The 20,915-nt window shown below is 42.1% G+C and overlaps 1 protein-coding gene across 2 annotated transcripts; it reads right to left on the bottom strand.

The window, feature by feature from the left end:
* Positions 1–2,001: 2,001 nt before the first annotated feature.
* On the bottom strand, positions 2,002–11,596 carry LOC136449233 (T-box-containing protein TBX6L-like). 2 transcript variants are annotated; one of them, XM_066449140.1, is made up of 8 exons: positions 11,360–11,596; positions 11,037–11,229; positions 8,772–8,895; positions 7,724–7,867; positions 5,756–5,902; positions 4,555–4,622; positions 3,575–3,636; positions 2,002–3,023 (listed from the first exon to the last, which is right to left on the bottom strand). In XM_066449140.1, the coding sequence occupies exons 1-8, from the start codon at positions 11,511–11,513 to the stop codon at positions 2,122–2,124; spliced, it is 1,794 nt and encodes a 597-aa protein (XP_066305237.1). In that variant the 5' UTR covers positions 11,514–11,596; the 3' UTR covers positions 2,002–2,121. The 2 variants fall into 2 exon arrangements, with proteins under 2 accessions (XP_066305237.1, XP_066305227.1); XM_066449130.1 differs by having other exon boundaries at positions 3,575–3,639; positions 11,360–11,595.
* Between the last annotated feature and the right edge of the window lie 9,319 nt (positions 11,597–20,915).

Genomic DNA, 20,915 nt, shown 5'->3' with positions numbered 1-20,915 from the left:
GAAAAAGTGACATGGAAGAACGAAATCTATACACGAACTTGGGTATGGCAAGGTTTAACCTCCTTGGGTTACTCTCCAAGCAGAGCATGGGTTTCGGCTGGTTTTTGACGTGTTTTTAGGCGTCATTGTCGTGCTTTCTACTTTGTCATCTTTTTTTTTGTCTTGGGTTGGCGACACAACAAAAACGATGACAAAGTAGAAGGCATGACAAAAACGCCTAAAAACACGTTAAAAACCAGCCGAAACCCTAGCTCTGCTTGGAGAGTACCTTGGGTATGGTCGGATAACACTGGAAGTTAAACTTTGACCCTGAATGCTGGAAGCTTTCCGATCGTCATCGTTTATATTACAAACAGCCTCAACTGTTTAGTCCAGTTTTATTACAATTTAAATATCTCATAAACTAAGTATCTATTTCCTTCTATTCTATTCTAGAATTATTACTGAGTGTATGCTGAATTTAGTTTTTAGGTAACATGGGGTGGCCGGTACCCTACATGAAAGTGCGCAGGTACAAACCCCCGACCTTTAAAATGTAGTTGTATCTAACAGTCTTTGGTTCAACTGAATAAAAAAAAGACTCTTTTTACACAACCAATAGATTTAGTCCACCGCAATTCTGACTGGTTCACATAGCAATGCAGGTGAACCTGTCAGAATTGCCATGAAGAAGTGACAGATATGGTCACCGAAACGTCGGTGGAATAAATCTCTTGGTTGTGTAAAAAGAGTCTTTTTTATTCAGTGACTTACCAACCTGATGAAACTATTCACAGAGTCTTTGGTTCAGATTGAGATGTATTCTACCTTTTGCTTTAGACCTGTCGTCTATCAGTGTGATCTAGGTTTGATTTAGCATTTAGTTTGAACTCTACCCTTTTTTCTTCCGAATATTTCACATTTCTTCCTCCTATCTAAATCTTTCATTTCCTTTTTTTCATCAAGCTAGATTTCTCTTCTTGGCTGTAGGTTGTACCAGTCTTATACATACACCCTGATTCGGGGATAACGTATGGTAACAAAGTAAACACAGTCACAAAGTGTTTCTCACCACAATAACATGTATTGTCATCATCCACGCAAAGATACAACAAACTAGTACAAAAATAAATATAAATATCGCAAGGTACATGGTCAAAATAAACAACACAACAGTCCATATACAATGCGATGCCTCTCTTAGGTATACAATAGTCAACAAAGAAAAAACAATAAATAAAGACTATTCTAATCTCTGTTGTGCATAATCCTTCACCTGACTAATTCTTTCAGTGCAAAGAAAGTCTCAAAAAGAACAAAAAGAAATCAACAAACATAAGAAGCGCTGAAGAAAGCGTTCATAGTCGCACATACAATACGTAACTCCGATATCTTTTTCTTCAATATATACACAAGTTTTTGCAGAACGACACACATCATATTACAGTTACAGACACACTTTGTTTACAGGTAGTTCTACCCACTCAGACGGCAACATAATTTACGAGGTAGCTTTTCAACTATCACACATCAACTGGCTTTCTTTAGCGGGTCAGCCTCGCCTAAGTGGTCAAAACACATCAAGCCTTCAGGCTTCTTGAAGCATATATGTACAGTCTTGTTCTCTCTTTAGGTTTTTAGCTACATGTAGTAGAGAGTCGTTAAATACAGTTGGTTTCTGAGACCTCGTAGTAATGTCATTTTAGCCACACACTAGATAGAATTTTACTAAGACGATATAGTTTGTTTGACAAACGATGGAACGGGTTTACAATATCCACGTTGACACATTGATTGAAAACGCTTGTCGTTTGACCTGAATATTAACACCATAACTTACATGTACATTTTTTCTTTCTCCCTTTGTCAGGTCGTTAAACAATACTTCGTAGCAATCTTTGAGCGGGAATCGGTTGGTGTTGATACAGTATCTGAGAAAGTATTTTACATTTCTGACAGGTCTTTTGGCATACGGATTTCTTTTGGACTGTCAACTTTCAAGTTTGACAAGCACAACGTCAACATTACCTTACTTGTTTCACAAACTTTTCGGCTTAAATACTAATGAAAATCTTAGCATGTTTAGAGATTGGGTTTTAAACAGGACCCAATAGTTTCTATAATTTGTTTGTTAGAGTGTCTCTAGGCCGCGAACTTTCCCACGTGTCCAGGGTAGGCCGCAGGCATGGGGTGAGTGTTGAACATGCCGTGGAAGTTGACGGGCATAGAGGCGGCAGAAGACGTGGGGAAGTGACTGAGGTGCGGTGCTGGGGCCACGCTCATCTGCATACGCGAGAAGCCTGCCATCTTGCACGTGGCATAGTCCAGAGGTTCGTAGGCAGTCGGGGCTGCGAACAGACCTGTCGGGTACACGTCGTACGATCTCTGGGGCGGGGTGCCGCCGCTTGCGTACAGGGGCGCGTTGGACACGGGCAGACCGGTGTGGAAGGAGCTGACGGCGGGGTAAGACGGCAGGACGGCCGTGCCGGTAGGGTTGAGTCCGACGGTATCGTTCTTGCACACAGCGGCCATGTCCGTGCTGCCCAGGTCTGTCTGTACGGACAGTTCTTGGAATGACGGCCCCGTGCCGTAGCCGAGATGCACGCCGGTGTTGTCGGTAGGGTCTCCCGCGGTCTGACTGCTGTACCCGCCCGGATGGTACTGCTGGTAGTCGGTGCCGTCTGGAGAGGCGAGAAGGTCACGCGGGTCTTGTGCACAGGCTGTGCGCGTCTGACATCTGATGTCCTCGCCTTGACAGCTACCGAGGCCCGTCTGGTCCCTCGTCGGGAGCTGAGCGCTTCCCTGTCCGCCGAGAGCGTGCGGCACACCCGGCGATCTCTCCTTGGCGAAGTCGGCCGTGATGTCGTCGGTCACGATGGTGAGGGGGTTGCCGCACGGGTTGAGGTCGTCGGTCTGGGCAGGCGGGTTGTAGTGGGACGGTCCTCGGGGCACGTCGCTCTCCTCCCCGACGCCGCTGCAGTCACAGCTCGGTGGTCTGTTGTTCCGCTCGGATTCCCCTCCGTTACACAGCCGCTTGTTGCTAACTGTAGGATGGGCACAGATACAACAGATGTGTCATCAGACATGCAAGCGCCAGTCACATAATAGGCACGGGGAGGGGAGGACCCACGACTAAACACACGTCAGGAGTAAGATTTACACCAAGTAGTTACTCAGTATGGGAGGTCCCATTTCAAACACCCTCTTTCGTCTAATAAAAACAGGCTACTGTACAGCCCTTAAGAATTGTCTGCCGTAATCACGTCCACTAAAAAAGAACTGGCTAACGAGGTACAGTGGGTGTAAACGTCTCAATCAAGGTCGATCTAGTCCGTATTGTTGGAAGCGTGCGCCGAGGCGAGCGCCTTACTGCCCTTTCTCACCCCTAACAAACAACCATATCATTGCGGGGGCACACGAGCCACCACCTTCTTCCGCTACTCAACATCGGAAACGTTTTTTTTTTTTTTCAATGAGAGAAACGCCACACAGGGCGCCTTTCAGTGCGAATCTATCTAGCTTTGATAAATAGGGGAGTATAGAGGTTCCGTAGCGAATCAATGTAGGAGATAGCCTAGTGAGGGAAGGGTTTTACCTGAGTCACCGGGGTCTCCCGCTGTGTCCGCGCTCCGCTTCGTACTCACGATGGCGCGCTCCCTGCTATAGAAGAAGAAAGAATATCTCACGCTTAAATTCAATTAAAGGGCGAGAGAGACAGACGCACGCACACAATGGAGACTGTTAAAGAGCGCTGCAACTACAGCGAGCGTTTCTATCGTCTCTAAAAGGGTCAATCAAGTGAAGAGGAGATCGTTCAAGAGAAAGGGACACAATAGAGCGAAGGAAAAACCCTTTCTTCTGAAGGCCATTTAACTGAAAATCGCAGCACGGCCATATGTGACTTTGGATACTCCACGGATAATGTAACATTGTATTCATTATCATCGAGAGGCGATTATCACAACAAAAATACTATTATTGATCATTGCACTATTCTAGATTTTAGGTCTAGGCTCATTCCTATCTTTGTGCATATTCACCTTGATTTTATAACATAATTTTAGACTCGGTGTGGTTAGCTAGTGGTGTTTATAAACACAGGTAAGCTACTATTGTAGACTTTATGACCGGAAGTTGGGGCTATCATACATGGCGAGTGTGTTGTAGGAATTACACAAGTTTAGTGGTACGATTTACATAAACTAGTCTTCAGATATCTTGTGATTAGATTAGGACTAGGTCATATTCTTCGTACGAGGCTTTGACAAGGATATACGATAACCTTAACGGTCAAAAATCAGCCGAATCTTATACGACACATCAACAACAGTGTTCACGACATTCTTCCCCTCAGATCCGCACTAAGTCACAGTTGTGGTGGGATTTTCAAGAACAAGACTTTGACAAAATCGACGGTCGACAAAGGTCTACAAAAATTTTAACAGTCACTCAAGAAACCAGAGGAATAAAACCTTCCGAGTTTTAAGGGTTGGAAAAACAAACGAGGTGGTTCTACAAAAGCCTCTGATGTATTTCGGAACAAAAGAAAACAATCTTCTTTTGAGATAAACTTACCTTCGGTTGCCGCCGTTGTCACGGAATCCCTTGGCGAACGGGTTGTTGTCTATCTTCAGTTGAGTTATCTGCAAGTTAACAATAACAATTAGTTAGCAGCTTAACTAAGAAAAGTCAACTCAAGATCATGGAGGTTATATAAACCACAAAACCTCCTTGTATAAACATATTCCCAAGAACAGGACAAGTTTCTGTTAAGAATAATGTTGTGAAGAGATGTCCTTAAGCGCACTTCCCTGTATCAAATTTATTAATTTCTTGTATAAATTGCAATTTTTATTGTATACAAAGGATTAAGCCTTCTGTCGGAAAATAGAACACAAATGGCTATTTTTCAAATCCTCAGTCTATTAACGCACCGTCGAAAATGGACAAGATAATACGACGGTCCCCCCTTTTGAAAGACTAAGTACTTTATGGCCCTGTACGGTACATTACCCCCGGCACTTTAAACCTGACAGAAAGGCTACATCTGTTCGGATCGAGAAACCCCCGCTAGCAGTTCTTCAATTCAACAAAAAAGAAATCCCTCTTTTTACAGCCTAGATTCGCCCCAGAGCTAAAGCATGGAGAGAGTTTGGCGGCCAAAACAATCGTCTTGTGTGGTGCGGTGTTCTTCACGAGAAGAAATCCGAACAAAAGATTTCTACGTTTAGGTGTTGCAAACGTGTGAAATACGCCAGATTAGAGTAAGGATTGTGGACTAACTGCACGTGTGTTGATATCGCTCTTAAGTCAGTTTTGTTTTTCCTAGACGGAGATTATCTAAAAAAAGTTAAAGTCAGTTTTAGAAAACCACCACAAAAAAACATCGCTCTGTAAGGCTATTATCTTGATATGAATACTGTTTACTGGTATTCGCCATCTTTTTATAGTTTCTACCTGACTGACTAAGCAATGTTTGCCATGGTTTCATTTGAAGGCTGTTAGTGTTATGGCATATTGAACCCTCTCTCCGTAGCCGACTACCTAAGCATACTATTCACTCTATTTGACCAGTTCTACTATTTTCCCAGCGATTCGCGGGACCTGGTACCGGTAGAGGCTAGTCTTTGCATACGACAAAAGGACCGAAATGTTTTCTTGTTACAATAATCTTTAATACAGGTGTTCAAAATCTGTTGCTTTTATACACACGGGTTCGAGTCCCATCATGGGAATCTGAAACTTTCTTTATCAGAAGAACCTTTCTGGACCTCACCTTCTCGTTCTGGTAGGCTGTGACGGCGATGAAGCTTGTCTCGGGGAAGGCGAAGGTGCTGAAGGAGTTCCACCGCAGACTGTAGACATCGTTCGCCTGGACGATGTGCAGACGGGGCTGGTACTTGTGCATGGAGTTCAGGATGATCTAGAAGTGGAAAGAAGGAGGGCGTTAGGCTAGCTGTATGCTTTCCAACAGACCCCTTTCAACAAACCATAAACCGTTTACATGCCCACAACTGTTTTTGTTTTGTTAAGTTTATATTAAGAAGTTATACTAGCTTTAGCGAGTTGTAACAAAAAATATTAGCTGTAGTATTAATTACACGATAAACATTTTACATTCATACTTGGCAATCGCTTGTATGAGAGAATAGAGCACGTAAAATTCATTCAGACATAAAAATTGTATTGGAGCTTATAAATTGCATGTGATACAATGTATGTTAACTTGTACAACACTTCTAGGATGCAAATTCAAAATGTTAAAGGTATACAATGCAAGGATTCTCACATGACAAAATATACGCGATTTTTTTATTAGAGATATTTTTTTGTGAATTCTTTTCGTACCGGACTTCCGGAGCTTACAAAACAACTTAGATTACAAAACAACAATGTTCTAGTCAGAAATGTATTAAAAAAAGCTTACAATTTACAAGCATTGGTTTTCAAATGTAAACTTTGTGACGGGACGCTAACGTAAGCAACCGTGAGAAAGAGCTGTGTTGTACTGGCCCCGCTGGTTTTATAACACGGGGGAGTGAGGGGGAGAGTTGGGTTCATTTGCGGGAGACGAAACGACGGGTCCCCGCTACCAATACCTCCTACACTCGCGAACTTTCCCACAATTAATTTTTTTCCACATTAAAACTGCGGAAAAGCCTAGAAGTAGGCTTCTCGGAAGGGCCCTTTGTTTCGAATGTACCGGGTTTTCCACAGTAGCCTTGTTGCCATCCTTCCCATAAAACTAGTATGGCACCCAGGATAAGTCGAAATAATATTACTAGAACGTATGGCACCGGGTACAATCAAAACTGCAATAGTCACAACACACATAACGCCAAAAAGAACTACAAAAAAAGCCTGCACTGGAAGCTACCACTAGTGAATAGGTCTAGAAAGCTGAAAAATTAAAAAAAAAGCTGGTACTAGCATGTCGCAGTGTCCGCCCCATGATATCCCTAATGACTTGGTTTATGGATTTGTTCAGAGATTATCGTCCTATAAATTCTAATGAAGTGAAGTGTCCCAAAGCGGCAATACGGAAAATCTGGTGCCCCATGTTTAGCATAGATTATGTTCCATATTATAATATCATGAGTATACGGGTGACTGATACAATCGCATTTTAAAAATTAGATTCAAGGTTTTGCTATTTTGGTCATTTGAAAACTACATTTCTTTGACAGTTTGTTTGACTGCATTTCTCTGTATACGAAAATGTTATATGTTGCAGTAAATTATGATAAAAGAAAAGAACGACATAGAAAACTGTTTTTGTGGCCGAATAACGTGAGGCGAAAACAATATGGCCATTTTGGGTATCTATTGTTATTTGGCAGCGTCCGTACAAGGTTTGCCACCTGTTTCCGTATCAGCTGGAAAATCTCGCGATAATTAGCGAGACTGATAAAGAGCGAGAACATCGCCAGTTTAACGGATGAAAATCTCGCGATTCAAAAGACAGATAAAGTGAGAATCGCGACATTACTTTACATGGTTTAAAGTCATCCATGCTCTTTTTTCCTCCATACCACTTCGTACAATTCTTCTTTACCAACCAACTTTTAAGGAAATCCGCTTTGAGTCTAACGTTACATTTGACGCCGAAAAAGGGAGGCAAAATTATGTACGTGTCTCTTAAAAATCAATTTTCCATCTCGTAATAAAACGACCGAAGAAACAAAACGATACATCCCACTGTAATGACAAACAAACAAACAAACAAATTAACAAGTTGACTTACATGTCCCTGTTGGTCCATGGCGTTGTTGGTGAGCTTGAGTTTGTGGAAGGTGACGCTCTGTTTCATCCACTGCGTTCCTGTAGCCGGGCTGTCGGGGTGGATGTACAGTCTGCCCGGCATCAGCGGCTCCGCCTTCCCGCTGACCTAAATAAACAAACAGTTCAACATTTTAAATCACTGTTTCAACATAAAGATCGTTCGTACAACGTGTGTATATGAGTTTTAGCCTTCAAACAGACGTGTTTGCTAATGAGTTTTTCTCAATAACTCTTTGAATCTACTCGGAAGTATTGCATTTGCATCAGTATTCAACCACTTTGCGGCTATAATTTACATTGGTTGCAACACAAAATTAGATATTAAATCTACAAAGAAATAAAATGTACCCCACACATAGGTGCTGACACATTCTCCAACGTTTAAAGATTGTAATTTGTTCCTGTGTCTTTTGCTTTTACAATGTGACATGCATGTTTCCTACATAGAGCATTTTGTGATCGCAACGAAGATTTTACGGCAAGTCGCACGACAACAAAATTGACCGTCAGGATGGACCTGCGATAACCTCACAACAGACAGCCAAAACTGATACGACACCTCCACAAGCAGAGGTTTCGATAGGGACTACTTGTGGCCGGGATTATGAACACTGAGAGCAAAAATCCTGGCCACTACTAGTTCCTCGATCGAAACCTCTGCTTGGAGAATACCTCAAACCTGTGGTATGACCTTCGTGACTAGAAATAGACGCATGTACAGTAATTCTTGTTTCTTTCACTGCAACTTCATGTTCACTTCTGCACCATGAATTTTAATTTATCATCACAGTGAAAAACCTGTTGTTATTATCTATGATTTCTTCACACGTCCGTTTTGTAAATCGCTTGCCACCACTGTGAAGTTTAAGTTCAGTGAAAAGCCATTTTCTTTACATACTTTGACTTAGATTCTCCCGTGCCAAATGGCACATCGGGCAGCAAGCATCCTCCATTTTCCTTACACTGTGAAATTTAGCTATCGTGAAGATAAAGTGGATTACAGTACTCACCACCCACTCGGAGTTGTGGTACTTGTAGCGGTTATCGTCCATGGGAACGATGTCCATTAGAAGGATGTACTTGGCGTTGGGGTCCAGACCGGAAATGGACGACTTGTAGGTTGGGAACATCCGTCTACCAAAGGGGAAAACAAAGAACTCAAGTTAAGATTGAACTACGCAGAACGCATTGGGAGTTTGGTCGTTCTTCGGGGAATTTAGATCGCTATGTTTCTTCATAGTTTAGATTGAGATTCGCAAAACGCACTGAAAATGTGCTCGTTCTTTGGGGTATTTTGATCGCTTTGTTTCTTCGTAGTTTAGATTGAGCTTCGCAAAACGCACGGAAAATTTGCTCGTTCTTCGGAGAATTAAGATCGCTTGGTTTCTTCGTTTCGTAATTTGAGCACAATGAGAGTTCAACACGGGTGCGCTAGCAACATTGAACAATTTTCTAGCTAAATTTTAAAAAGTGTTAACTAAGATGGCAATATGGAATTCGTACACATGTCTGTGAAGTGCGGTAAGTCTTTGACTCCTTTATTTTAGACCGCACAACGAGCAAACAGAATAGCAGAACTAGCTTCGTCCTTTTGTTCCACAAGTTCTTCTGACAATGTAGTCTTTCAGCCTTTCTTACTCCGCTTCCTAATATAAACTTTACGAAACAAAAACAGTTGTGGGCATGTAAACGGTTTATGGTTCGTTTAAAAGGGTCTGTTGGAAAGCGTAAACTTTGTCAAGACGCTGTAGTATAAACAACCGTGAGAAAGAGTGGTGTTGTTTTGTCTCCGCTGGTTTTATAACACGGGGGAGTGAGGGGGGGAGTTTGGTTCATTTGCGGGAGACAATACAAGGTGTCCCCGCTACCAAAACCTCCTACACTCGCTAACTTTCCCACAGTTAATACCGGAATTTTTCACAGAAAATATATTACTGTTAGGAGCTTTGCGACGCTGAAGACGGTTTATATTTCTTGTTAGGGTGTTTTCAAAGAAGCCGAGGTGTCGAAGTCACACTTAAAATTTTGTTTTTACTTAGAAGTTACATACAAACGTAACAAAGACTGTTTGACACGATAATGTACCTGTTATGAAAGATTTTGTTTGTGTTCTTATCAAACTTTCAACAAGAACTCTTAAAATTAAATTGCCGTTTGAATGAACTAAAAGAAACCCTATTTCTCATGGAAAAATTAAGGATTGCCAAAATTAATTTATCAAGTTTATGTGATTTTCTGGCAATCTGTTTGAGTCCTTATCTTTTATTACTCGCGAACAAGGACTCCGGAATTCATGCGTTATCTACCGTGCGCATCGTCGCCTTTGTCGGCCCGATGGTTTCGACAAACAACCGACAAAACCGCGAAAGATAAGACAATTCTTATCCTCAGCGTTTCCCACCTGTACGACACGTATCATCTACATCTCAACTACATCATATCCAGGCAGCGCAGAATTTTTGTCAACCTTTGTTTTTAACGAGAAGACTTATACTCCTATAAAATATGAATTTGAATGTGCTTAGAATAACACTGCAGCAGGATACTGGCTTAGCTCAATCTTGCCTCGCGTATGTGGCCATTGTATTTTCCTCATGTACTGTATAGGACAAAATTTTCACGAAAAAGATAGCAGCCACGGTCAGTTAGAGTACTTTTCAGGATCTGTATCTTTTTTATAACAACATTTTTCCTTCAGAAAAAGAAGACATATCAATTTGCATACTTCTGCGTCAAATTTTGGAAAGCTAAAGAGTTCGGAATCAGGATCCGATCTTTGGCCGATTGTTGAATCGGCACGCGGGCGGCACGCATGGCGGTAGTCAAAAGAAGACACATGTTGGCACAAACAGGGCGATTTTCTTTCTTTGTGGACAGAGGGCGAGTGCTAATCGAATTTGTGAGTGAGCGAGAATCAACCGGCCAACACAGAGAGAAAACCGACTTCGCGCTTTGACACAAATTATCGTACCAAGAACCCTGCCGTACTAACTTTGGAACGAAAATAACGCGGTCACTTACTAACATTCTTTATACCAGCCTATGTACATATTTACAAGAAAATACTGTAAGCTCGTTGAAAATATAAACATGTTTTATATAGACGCTGAATTGTGGTTTGACTGCGTTTACAAAGCATAAAGGTATAAACATTAGCAAGGCTTCCTGTTGTTTTTAGTGCTATGGTTTCAAACGTGAGTTTACATTTTGCGGCACACAACTTCTAAACAAAGTTTATATTACGGAATCTTAGGTTGGGAAAGACTGTAACATACCTGCCGGCTTTTGTGATGATCATTTCTGTGCCGATGTCGTGGAAGCTGTCCCAGAGGTCTTTCTGCTCGAGGGTGACCTTCATGTCTTTGAGAGCGGAGGGTGGTGGGAAGTTCTGCGGTGCGGGGAGGTGCCCCAGCCCGAGGCGTTGTGTCTTGTGGTCCGCTGTCATGTGGAAGTCCGTCGCGAAACGATCTGTGTGTAACAACGATGTGACAGCACGTTAGATTCACGAATACAACGTACTGCGTACACGAAAACTCTACGGAGAGCAAACATGGACGAAACGGGTTGAAAACTTGGATGCGAGGAGAACGGTTCTTACCTGAGAAAGCGCACGGGTCGGGCGGTGGGGCCGGCGCGGCCTGAGCCATGGGGAACCCCGGGAAAGGGAACGCGTGCGGGGACTGGGTCAGCATGTTGTTGATGGAGAAGGCTCGGGCCCGCTGTGTCAACACGTCCTCGGATTCGTACATCATTTTCGGAGCTGTTCGTCTGATAGACTGACCGCTCTCTCGTCCTGAAGCTCTGGCTACTACTAACGTTCTCTCCAGCGAACAGGCCTCAATTAAACATCTATTATGCTAATAATTGCTTTGATCGCTCCCGGCCTTCCGTCTCTGTCAACAGACGACGACAATTGGGTAGATCTTCTCGAGTCATCCTCCCAACAAGTCTCCGCCAATCAGATCACACATGCACGACTCCTCAACCAATCGGAGCGCACTTACTTCTCGTTTTTCGCAAGAGGTAAGAAAACGTGCTCGCGGTGGGGACATGACTAATGCATTGTGCGCGATTCTCACTTCGCAGTTTTCGGGGTTTTACAATCGATATTTTAGACGAAGACAAATGGATAATCAAAGGGAAACATGCTCTTTTCAGAACAATATTGCCTCGGGCGAGGAACAGTACTTCCGACAAGCGTCTGTTTTGCCTTGTACAGGACAAGCTATACTTTGCTTACATTTCATGAATTCTCAAAACATATATTCAATATCTCGCTTACTGTTTTATTTCTTGGGTATATTGTATCTTCAGGCGGTGTATACTTATATATCGTTTTAATTATAACTGCGTCCTGTGTGTCCAAACGAAGCCATCAGACAACCTAACTACATGCCAAATTTGAGTTATGTCCACAATTAGAATAAATCAAACAATCCCAGAGTTAAATCTTTACTCTAGATAGTTTATCCTCGTTGGGGAAAGGAATAACCTACCAGAAGTGGAGATTTTGTAAACTATGTTTTTTGATGGTGTGTTTTTATCGTGTGTGTGTAGAGATGGTACGGTGGGCCTCAGTGTTAGGACTACTAGCCCCATACTGTGCTACTCCTCCCACCAGACAGCCCGGCGCCAACACTACACAGAAGAAACCTAAATCGTTTTATGACAGCCTTACCTTTACCGGGAATTGTCTTTCATCCTAGGAGAGAGGAATCTTCTCAACTGTTCCCATGTGACTTTTTTCAAGTAATGATGCTAACTAAAGATGTGTCGGATTTAACAAATTATCTAAGGAAGATTTTGTTCTGTAATTAATTGGGAAAACAATACGAGGCCTCGTTTGGGAGGGAAAAAACACCGATAATATATTATGATCTGCGCTCTACCAAATACTGACAAATTTGAAACAGAAAGTTACAAAACTGTCGTCCTTCAAGTCTGTAAGATCACAACAAGAGAAGAAGAAGATTTGAGATTTCCTGTGTCCCCTTTGTTGTAGGGTGGATATGAAATATATAGATATAAGATGTCAACTATTTTGGTAATTATTTTCATAATCAAAGGAAGGAGATTTTTTCCTTCTTTTCACATTGCCTATCGATACTCCCATAGTAAAAAGACACCGTCTTTGTGTCGAAATAACATGTATAAATTTGTTTACAAATCGGCTTGTTTTTTTGTTGTTGTAAGGAGTACCGGACTATACAGTATACCAATATACAGTATACATGTACCAAGTTTATATAACCTCCTTGACTATACTGTGTACAATGTAGCGGGCGTGTATTGGACGTAGACTTGAAATGTATTAGATTGTGAAAAAGAATATGTTTAGAAATTGTTATAAATGAAAACATAAGCGACACTTTTGAGATTTTTCTGATGAATATTTCATGAGTCAAAAATCCTACGATACGGCCGACAACAAGAGAAAGCGAATATGCAAAATAAAATCCCCACGTTGTAGACACTGCTCGTGAAGCCGCCAAAGCCATAAGGCCATGTGTAAAAATCCTCTCGACTACGCAGCCATGTCGTCTGCGGCTGTGTGAACGAGCGTGTTTTGTCCTTTGTTCTTTTGGCTTCGGAGAGAAGTGTGAAACGTTGGAATGCTCGTGAGAAAGTTGGGAGCTATTTATGTGCAAAAATTAACGGCTCGAGTCCCGAGTTGTCGTGACTCCCACTAAAATCCGTTCAAGTTGTTAGCGACTCCGTGTTAGGAGATGTCGGCAGCTGAACGTAGGGTTTCTGTAGCCTCCACCAGGCCCTCCTACGGACGTATGGATCGTAGAATTCGACAGAAAAATGAATAATTAGCCAGTAGAGTCAGTCCATGGTGAAGATCACATTTCGGCCGCGGAGCCTGCAAATGAAACGCTGGCAAATATTCTCCCAATAGCCGGCGTAGTTAGTCTTGTATAGACTAGTAGGGTTTTGGTTAAATCTCCAAGAAGATGTAAGGATCCGACTTATTCTAACTCTTAACGCCCGCTTTTGCAACATCTAGTGCGCCTGTCTAGTATTTCGTGAACCGTCAAGAAAAAACGATCCTAAAAGTAAAACAGAGTACTAAATGTCGCAAAAACAGGCGCCAAAAACACTGGAATGAGCTGGATCCTTACAGTGCTTGAACTTGAATACAAGTTTTTTAGCTTACATTATGAGTACGTACCTGGCTTTGTGGAAACAAACTGCTGTCTGTATGAATGAGTGAATGAATGAGTGAATGAGTGGAAGATAAAGTGATGAAATGATAGAATACTCAGAGGAAGTGGGTGGGCGAGTGTAGTGAGTATTTTACTGTATGAATATGAACAGGAGGTTTGATATATTATCATACACTTCGGCTTCCTTATTTTTGGTCCTTTGTTTCAGCGAGTGTTTGTTCATATTTGTTTATCTATTTATTTATTTGTTTGTTTGGACTGATCATTCAGAAGTAGAAACCATAGCAACATAAGCTTGTGTGTGTGCCACACATGCCGATTTTTTAGTAATTGTTCTGCTCGATTCACAATTAAAACAAGGACATATAAAACCGTTCACATCTAGCATGACTGTTTTATCAGGATTTCAACCAGGTTATCTATAAGTTTGTTATATATTATGTTATGACCTCAATGAAAAGCGGCTTGCAAGCTTATTCAAACTTTTCATGAATAAACAAAGTTCAAAAACAACTACCAGTAGATCTAATTGTCCGACTGAAACAGCTGCTTTTGTGCGTTGTAAAAGAAATGTATATTATGTCCAAATAATCTATGATATCATAGACATAGTAGTTGCAGTATTCAAGATACATTATTTGTATATACACTAACATGTACATGTGTTCAAAAAGTAAAAACCGAACAAAAATGTTTGGCATTCCCTCCAAGAAGTTGAATGTGATCTTTAAAAAAAAAATCTGTCGTTTTTATATTCAATACCATGTTGGCTTCTACAGTGTTGTTGTTATTGCTTGGGCGTGTTTTTTCTTACAAGATGCTGCACGCAGTTTAAGACCTTCTCCGAGACACCTGGCGAGGTAAGACGACAGACAAGTATAGAGAAGATTCGTCAAACGTCTACAAGACGGTGGGAACGCGTGGCTCCACGTCTTCAAAGTCGCGCCGCGCGCAGTATCATGAATTCTTGGCTGCTTGTTGTTTGTGGATCCTTTTGTCTTCACACAGTAAGTAATTGGGATTTTAGCGCTTAATCCCCGCCGCCTTTGTTCTAGGACAAGGGGTCCGTTGATTTTGACAATTGGTGCCCCCGCGAGCCGTCTTGTCGGTGTTGCCGACTTGAATGAGGAGTGTGAAAGGCCAATTTGTACGGGGCTGTGAGAACACACGTAGGGAATAGCCTCCGTTGCAGTCCTTTTCCCCGCGGCGTTTTTTTTTTTTCAATTTTTTTTGGGGGGGGGGGGGCGCCGCGTATCTGCTTTGGATCTCGTATCCGCCGTCCCCCTGTGTCCGCTATAGACCCTGTAACTGCCGCTAGGGAAGCAGTTACAGGGTCTATAGCGGATACGAGATCCCAAGCAGATACGCGGCGCCCCCCCCCCCCCCCAAAAAAAATTGAAAAAAAAAACGCCGCGGGGAAAAGGACTGCAACGGAGGCTACGTAGGGAAGACTTCCAGAGAGCTCAGTTCTAGCCTCCTTTGCAGACTCCTTCCGGCTGTTTTCTTTTTCAAGTTACAGTTTAACTATTACATTTTTTTCATGTTGCTGGCCGAGAAGGAACAAGAAAAAAAGGTAATAGTAAAACTGTCACTTGAAAAAGAAAACAGCCGGAAGGAGTCTGCAACGGAGGCTAGTTTTATTTCAGTTTACATTGTTCAAAATCATAATCACGCACTTGTTTATAGGTGTTCATCGATATCTTGTCAATCAAGCGTTCCCAATGTTGTTAGCATGAACTCAATCAAGCTCCTGTAACGGCTTGCCGCCTTGTAACCGCATAGCGGCGAGGAGGGGACAGAAATCCCCGGACAGCTGGAGTTTGCGTTATACAGACTACCAATGTTGTTACGTAAGAATTTTCATTGCACGTGTAGCCTGGAAGCCAGGCGGTAGTTAAGGCTAACCTACGGGAGGCCAGACAAAGTTTCCTCGTGAGCATGTCAACACTGGAGCCGAAGAGTTGGCCAATGCAGACCCTGGCTTTCAGGCTATCATTTGAATGTGTTGTTGTCGTTGTTGTGCTATACAAAGTACAGATAGTTTACGCTACACCAAAACGTTATTGTACCTTCTATTACATCATTCATCGGCATCCCTTCATCTAAAAAGAAAAGAAAAGAAGACATTATTTGAAAACCATTCTACATGTACTATTACTAGTCTCTACCAGACTAACCACGCCAGCTATAGGGAGAATATTTTCCAGGGAAGTTTCGCCACTAGAGTAGAGGGTTTCATTTGCAAGCGCGGGCGAAATATTGACTCTCACAGTGGACTGACTCTACTGGCCAATTATTCATTTTTGCAGCCGAATTCTACGACCCATCCGTCCGTAGGAAGCCTGGTGGACGCTATACTATGAGCGAGTATGACGAAGTTCATTCGATGTGTGCAGGTGAATTGAATGGAATTTATCCACGTATCAAAATATAACGTCTAGAGTGGCGACCCCCCCCCCCTTTCCTTACGATATAAGTTATTGAATACTTGCTATCTCCCTCCTTCATAATGAAGAATTTCTGCTACAGTTTCTTAGAAGACATCAGCATAAGTTGAGCCAGACTACGCGGCTAGTTATAAAACTGTCTCCCGCAAAACAACTAGTCTCTACCGGACTAACTATGCCGGCTATAAGGAGAGTATTTGCCAGGGTTTCATTTGCAGGCTCGGGCGAAATGTGATCTTCACCATGGACTGACTCTACTGGCTAATTATTCCCTTTTCTGACGACGAATTCTACGATCAATACGACCGTAGGAGGGCCTGGTGGAGGCTACAAAACATCAGCCTTATCCAACTTAGACAGAGTACTCTGAGTAAGCGTGTCTGTACAAATCTCTAATTGGTCCGAGCGGACAGACTTCAAAACCGTTCCAAAACCCATGAGGTTTGGAGCACGAGTTACCGACTCCGGTAAAATTGATTTTCTGTTCGACAGGAGACATGTTATACTTTCCAAGAACTCAAATATGTTTCTCACTTCCCAAGCCACAGTAAAACTGAGGACTTCTGTAGTGTTATCTTTGATCAGGAGAGTTTTGTTTTTGTAGACAGCATTTTTCAGCTGTATGTGAACGGCAGGTTAAAAACAAGCATTAGAAAAGATGTCCGACACCCAAAGAAATATTCTGCAATTTGTTGGCTGATTATTCACTATCTAATTTCAAAAGCTAAAATTTGCATTTAATTTCGGTTATTTTTTTATGTGGAATATATTGTTATTTGTCGTCCGTATCTTTTATTTACTACTGTAGTACCATAAGCTCAGACATTTATCCCTCCGTTCATTTCTTTCTTTTTTCATTGGCTCATTCATTCATTCACAAGACCAGTTGTTGTTTATTTATCTATTTATGTTGTTGCATGTTTGCCGACTTGACTGGCCGCTATTTTCTCTACTCTCCAAGCAGAGGAGGGGTTTCGGCTGGTTTTTGACGTATTTCTAGGCGTTTTTGTCGGGCTTTCTACTTTGTCATCTTTCTTTTGTGTTGGGTTGGCTATACAAAAACCAGCCGAAACCCCTCCTCTGCTTGGAGAGTATATTTTCTCTACCGTGTGCATTTTCTCACGCAAACTTTACGCAGACGATAAAATAAATCGACTACGCACCACCACCGATGACGTCATTATCAAACGATTATTCCCCACGCACGGTACTTCTCACCTTGTGTTTTTTTTCTCACCAGGTTTCACAAAACCAAAACTGACATCACACACAGAACTGATGACTATAAAACCAGCTGTAGGTCTATTTCATGCTTTCTCACCTAAGAGAATGCACTATAAAACCCTCATTGACTAAAGTTAGTAACCGTGGCGTGAACAAATATGTGGGAGCGTGGGTAAACTATCGGAGATGATCCCCCTACTAACTAGCCTCTACCAGGCCACGCGGATGACTGGAAAAATAGTAGAAATTGGCCAAATAGAGTGAATAGTATGCTAAGGGAATCGGCTATGGAGAGATGGTCCAATATGCCATTCAGAGCGGCAAACTGTACCCCTATAGCAGACTAACTCCTCTTGCATGTTTTTTCTGTCTATTTGGCTAATTTCTACTCTTTCCAGCCGCCTCTGGAGCCTGGTAGAGGCTACGAAATATGTCAAGTATATACTCTCAAATCAGAGGTTGGTGGGGAAGTTTGTGCCCTTTTTATCGTATGCCCCGAGAGCCGACACAACCATAGCCTCCGTTGCAGGCTCTGAAGCGGCTTTTTGGGGGGCTAAATATGCAGCCAGCCCGTAACCATCTGGCTGCAAAAAGTGTATTATTTAGCCCCCCTAAAAGCCGCTTCAGAGCCTGCAACGGAGGCTAACACAACCAGGACATAGGATAAAAAGGTCACAATCTTCCCCACCAACCTCTGCTTGGAGATTATCAAGTATATTCAATTTTCTTCTAGTAGTCTATGCAACAGTCTTCCTGTCTAGATGACTGTCAGAAATTGGTTACAACTGATACATGATATTCAATCAGAAACATACACATTATATGCCAAAAGTAGACCAGCTAAGAAGCCTTCTAAAGGGGATAAGTTTTGCAGTGTATTGCAACAGTTATATACTATACTAGTGCATTCCCATGGTCTGCCTGTTGTAAGTTTTGTAAGTTTATTCTAGCCTCTACAGTTATTTTATGACTGACAGACACGAAACCTCAAAATTTGCATTTCAACCATTGTCCGACAATCTGATTGTCGTAGGATACGCCTGTTGCTTTTCTTTTTAGGAGTTTATAATTCAATACAATTTTTGGTATTTAGTATACATTTCTCCGGTGGCGTCGAATGGTGGTTAATGGTTAGGTTATTAAATTCGACACGAGATTGAGAGGTCACGGGTTCGATTCCTGGCATTCACTCCTAGACGGTGTGTCCTTTTGAAAGGGCAACCTAGGTGTAAGCATGGGTACCTGACTTCAGTTGGAGAGGTAAAAGGTAGTGGAAGGAGAGGGATGGGCTCCGCTTTCAAATACCGTGTACCAATACAGCAGATCACAACCCTACGGCGTCAAAAAAGGCTATATGGGACTTCCATTTATAATTTTCTATAATGTGCAAGAATTATTGAGCAACTCCGATTCTGAACAAAGTGTGTACGTGTATTATCAGGAAGATTCATTTAGAAGAAAGCCTACTTCTTAAATTAAGATGTACACAGCGTAACATCATAACGTCATACTTTACAATAATTTATTTCCAAAATCAGATTTCAAGTGCCTACATGTGTGTACTGGTCTTTCCCGATGTCTTTTCTAGGGGGGCACTAAAGTAGATGCATATACCGGACACGTTTTGATACAGCATACACGGTGAAAGGAAACCTAAAGCCAAGGGGAATATATTTCAAAACAATTTTCAGTCTTTCGTTTCAATTCATGAAATCTTTAGCAATGCAGGGGTAGCATATGATCAAGGAGGTTGATATGATATACACTTCCGACTTCACATCTCACACAAATTAATATACTCTCCAAGCAGAGGATGGGTTCCGGCTGGTTTTTGACCTATTTTGAGGCGTTTTTGTCGGGCTTTCTACTTTGTCATTGGCGACACACAAAAAATGACAAAGTAGAAAGCCCGACAAAAACGCCTAAAAACACGTCAAAAACCTACCCGGAACCCCTCCTCTGCTTGGAGAGTAAAATTATCATACATAGAGGCGTACTGTCATCAAGGACTTGGTACCATGTGCTGTATGCTTCAAAGAGCTTTGAATAAGACCTGAACATGCCCAGGGATCCAAGACTACTCTCCGTTGGCCCTTTCTGGATATTACACCACGGAAAACACGCGCTCATTTTGTCATAGATTGGTCTGGAAAATCCTTCTAATCTATTTATTGGTGTGAGTGCCGCGCGGGTTGGTATTTCGGACAGGAGGATTGGGTCCAATAAACTCATTTGTCATGTTTCAATTTGTAAAATTGGCGGTCCGCGATCCTCCAAATGTGCCATCTACATTAGGGGAGATGGGAACAAAATGCCGGGTTTGCGTGTGTCAAGCCTATAGATTAGACTTTTTCCTTCGGTTTCTTGTGACGTTCGCTCGATTTTTCTACATTTCGGTCAAATCTAGTACTACTGTAAATGCAGAAATCATTTCAATGCAGAAATCAGTGTTCGTGGTGGTTTTTATGTTGGCGGTTTTCGCGGCGACCGTTTCACCGCGACCTTAAAAGCCACCGCACGATCATTTTTGTCCAATACTGTAGCAGTATGTGACTATAGCACTGCCGCAAACTTAAAACCACCGCGAATACTACATATTCTTCTTAGCGCAAAATAAAAACCGCGCGAACTCAAATACATTTACTAGTACTCCCAGTGGTTTATTCTTTCCGCCTAGCTTTATAATGCCGTGAATATATGTTAACTTCGTTATACAACAAATCATCGTTCATTTCAATTTTGGGTCATTCATGTTAACGGTAATAAAGATAAGAATAATTCAAAAACTGTGCCACAACTTCTGACTTGTGTAATGTTGTTTTCCAAGTAGATGTTTGGCGCCGATATGTTTTGACAGTCTTTTGACGGCGTTTTGTTTTTCCTCTCTATCTAGTCGCACGCATTTTGGCCTAAACTTTAGAGTGGCGTAAAAATGCCACAAAAATACGCCCAAAACGACTCGGAAAAGTCACATTCGTAGTACAATTTCATATCCTGGTGTAGGATTTTAAACCAGGTTATGACTAACCTCCTTGCTATGACCGTCGGCAAGAATCTACATACGACAACATTTTCCCTCACTAGACACCCGTTTGTGCGACACTTCCAGGACTCTGACACAAAAATTCTATCAATTTGATGTCGCAAAACCTAACGTAAGACGAATGTAAGAGCTGGGACCCAGATCTTAGTTTACAGCGGACAAGTGTCTGATATATGGTAGGTCGGGTATATTTGCTTTACGGTCTTTACACCCTCTGGCGATAAATAACAGTACTGCAGAAGTTCTATCAATCCACGGCGCTGTATGGTA

Source organism: Branchiostoma lanceolatum, chromosome 1 (assembly GCF_035083965.1).
Source record: "Branchiostoma lanceolatum isolate klBraLanc5 chromosome 1, klBraLanc5.hap2, whole genome shotgun sequence".
NCBI classification, from domain to species: Eukaryota; Metazoa; Chordata; class Leptocardii; order Amphioxiformes; family Branchiostomatidae; genus Branchiostoma; species Branchiostoma lanceolatum.
Note: the sequence above shows the minus strand (reverse complement) of the source record. Positions and strands in the feature narration are given on the sequence as shown.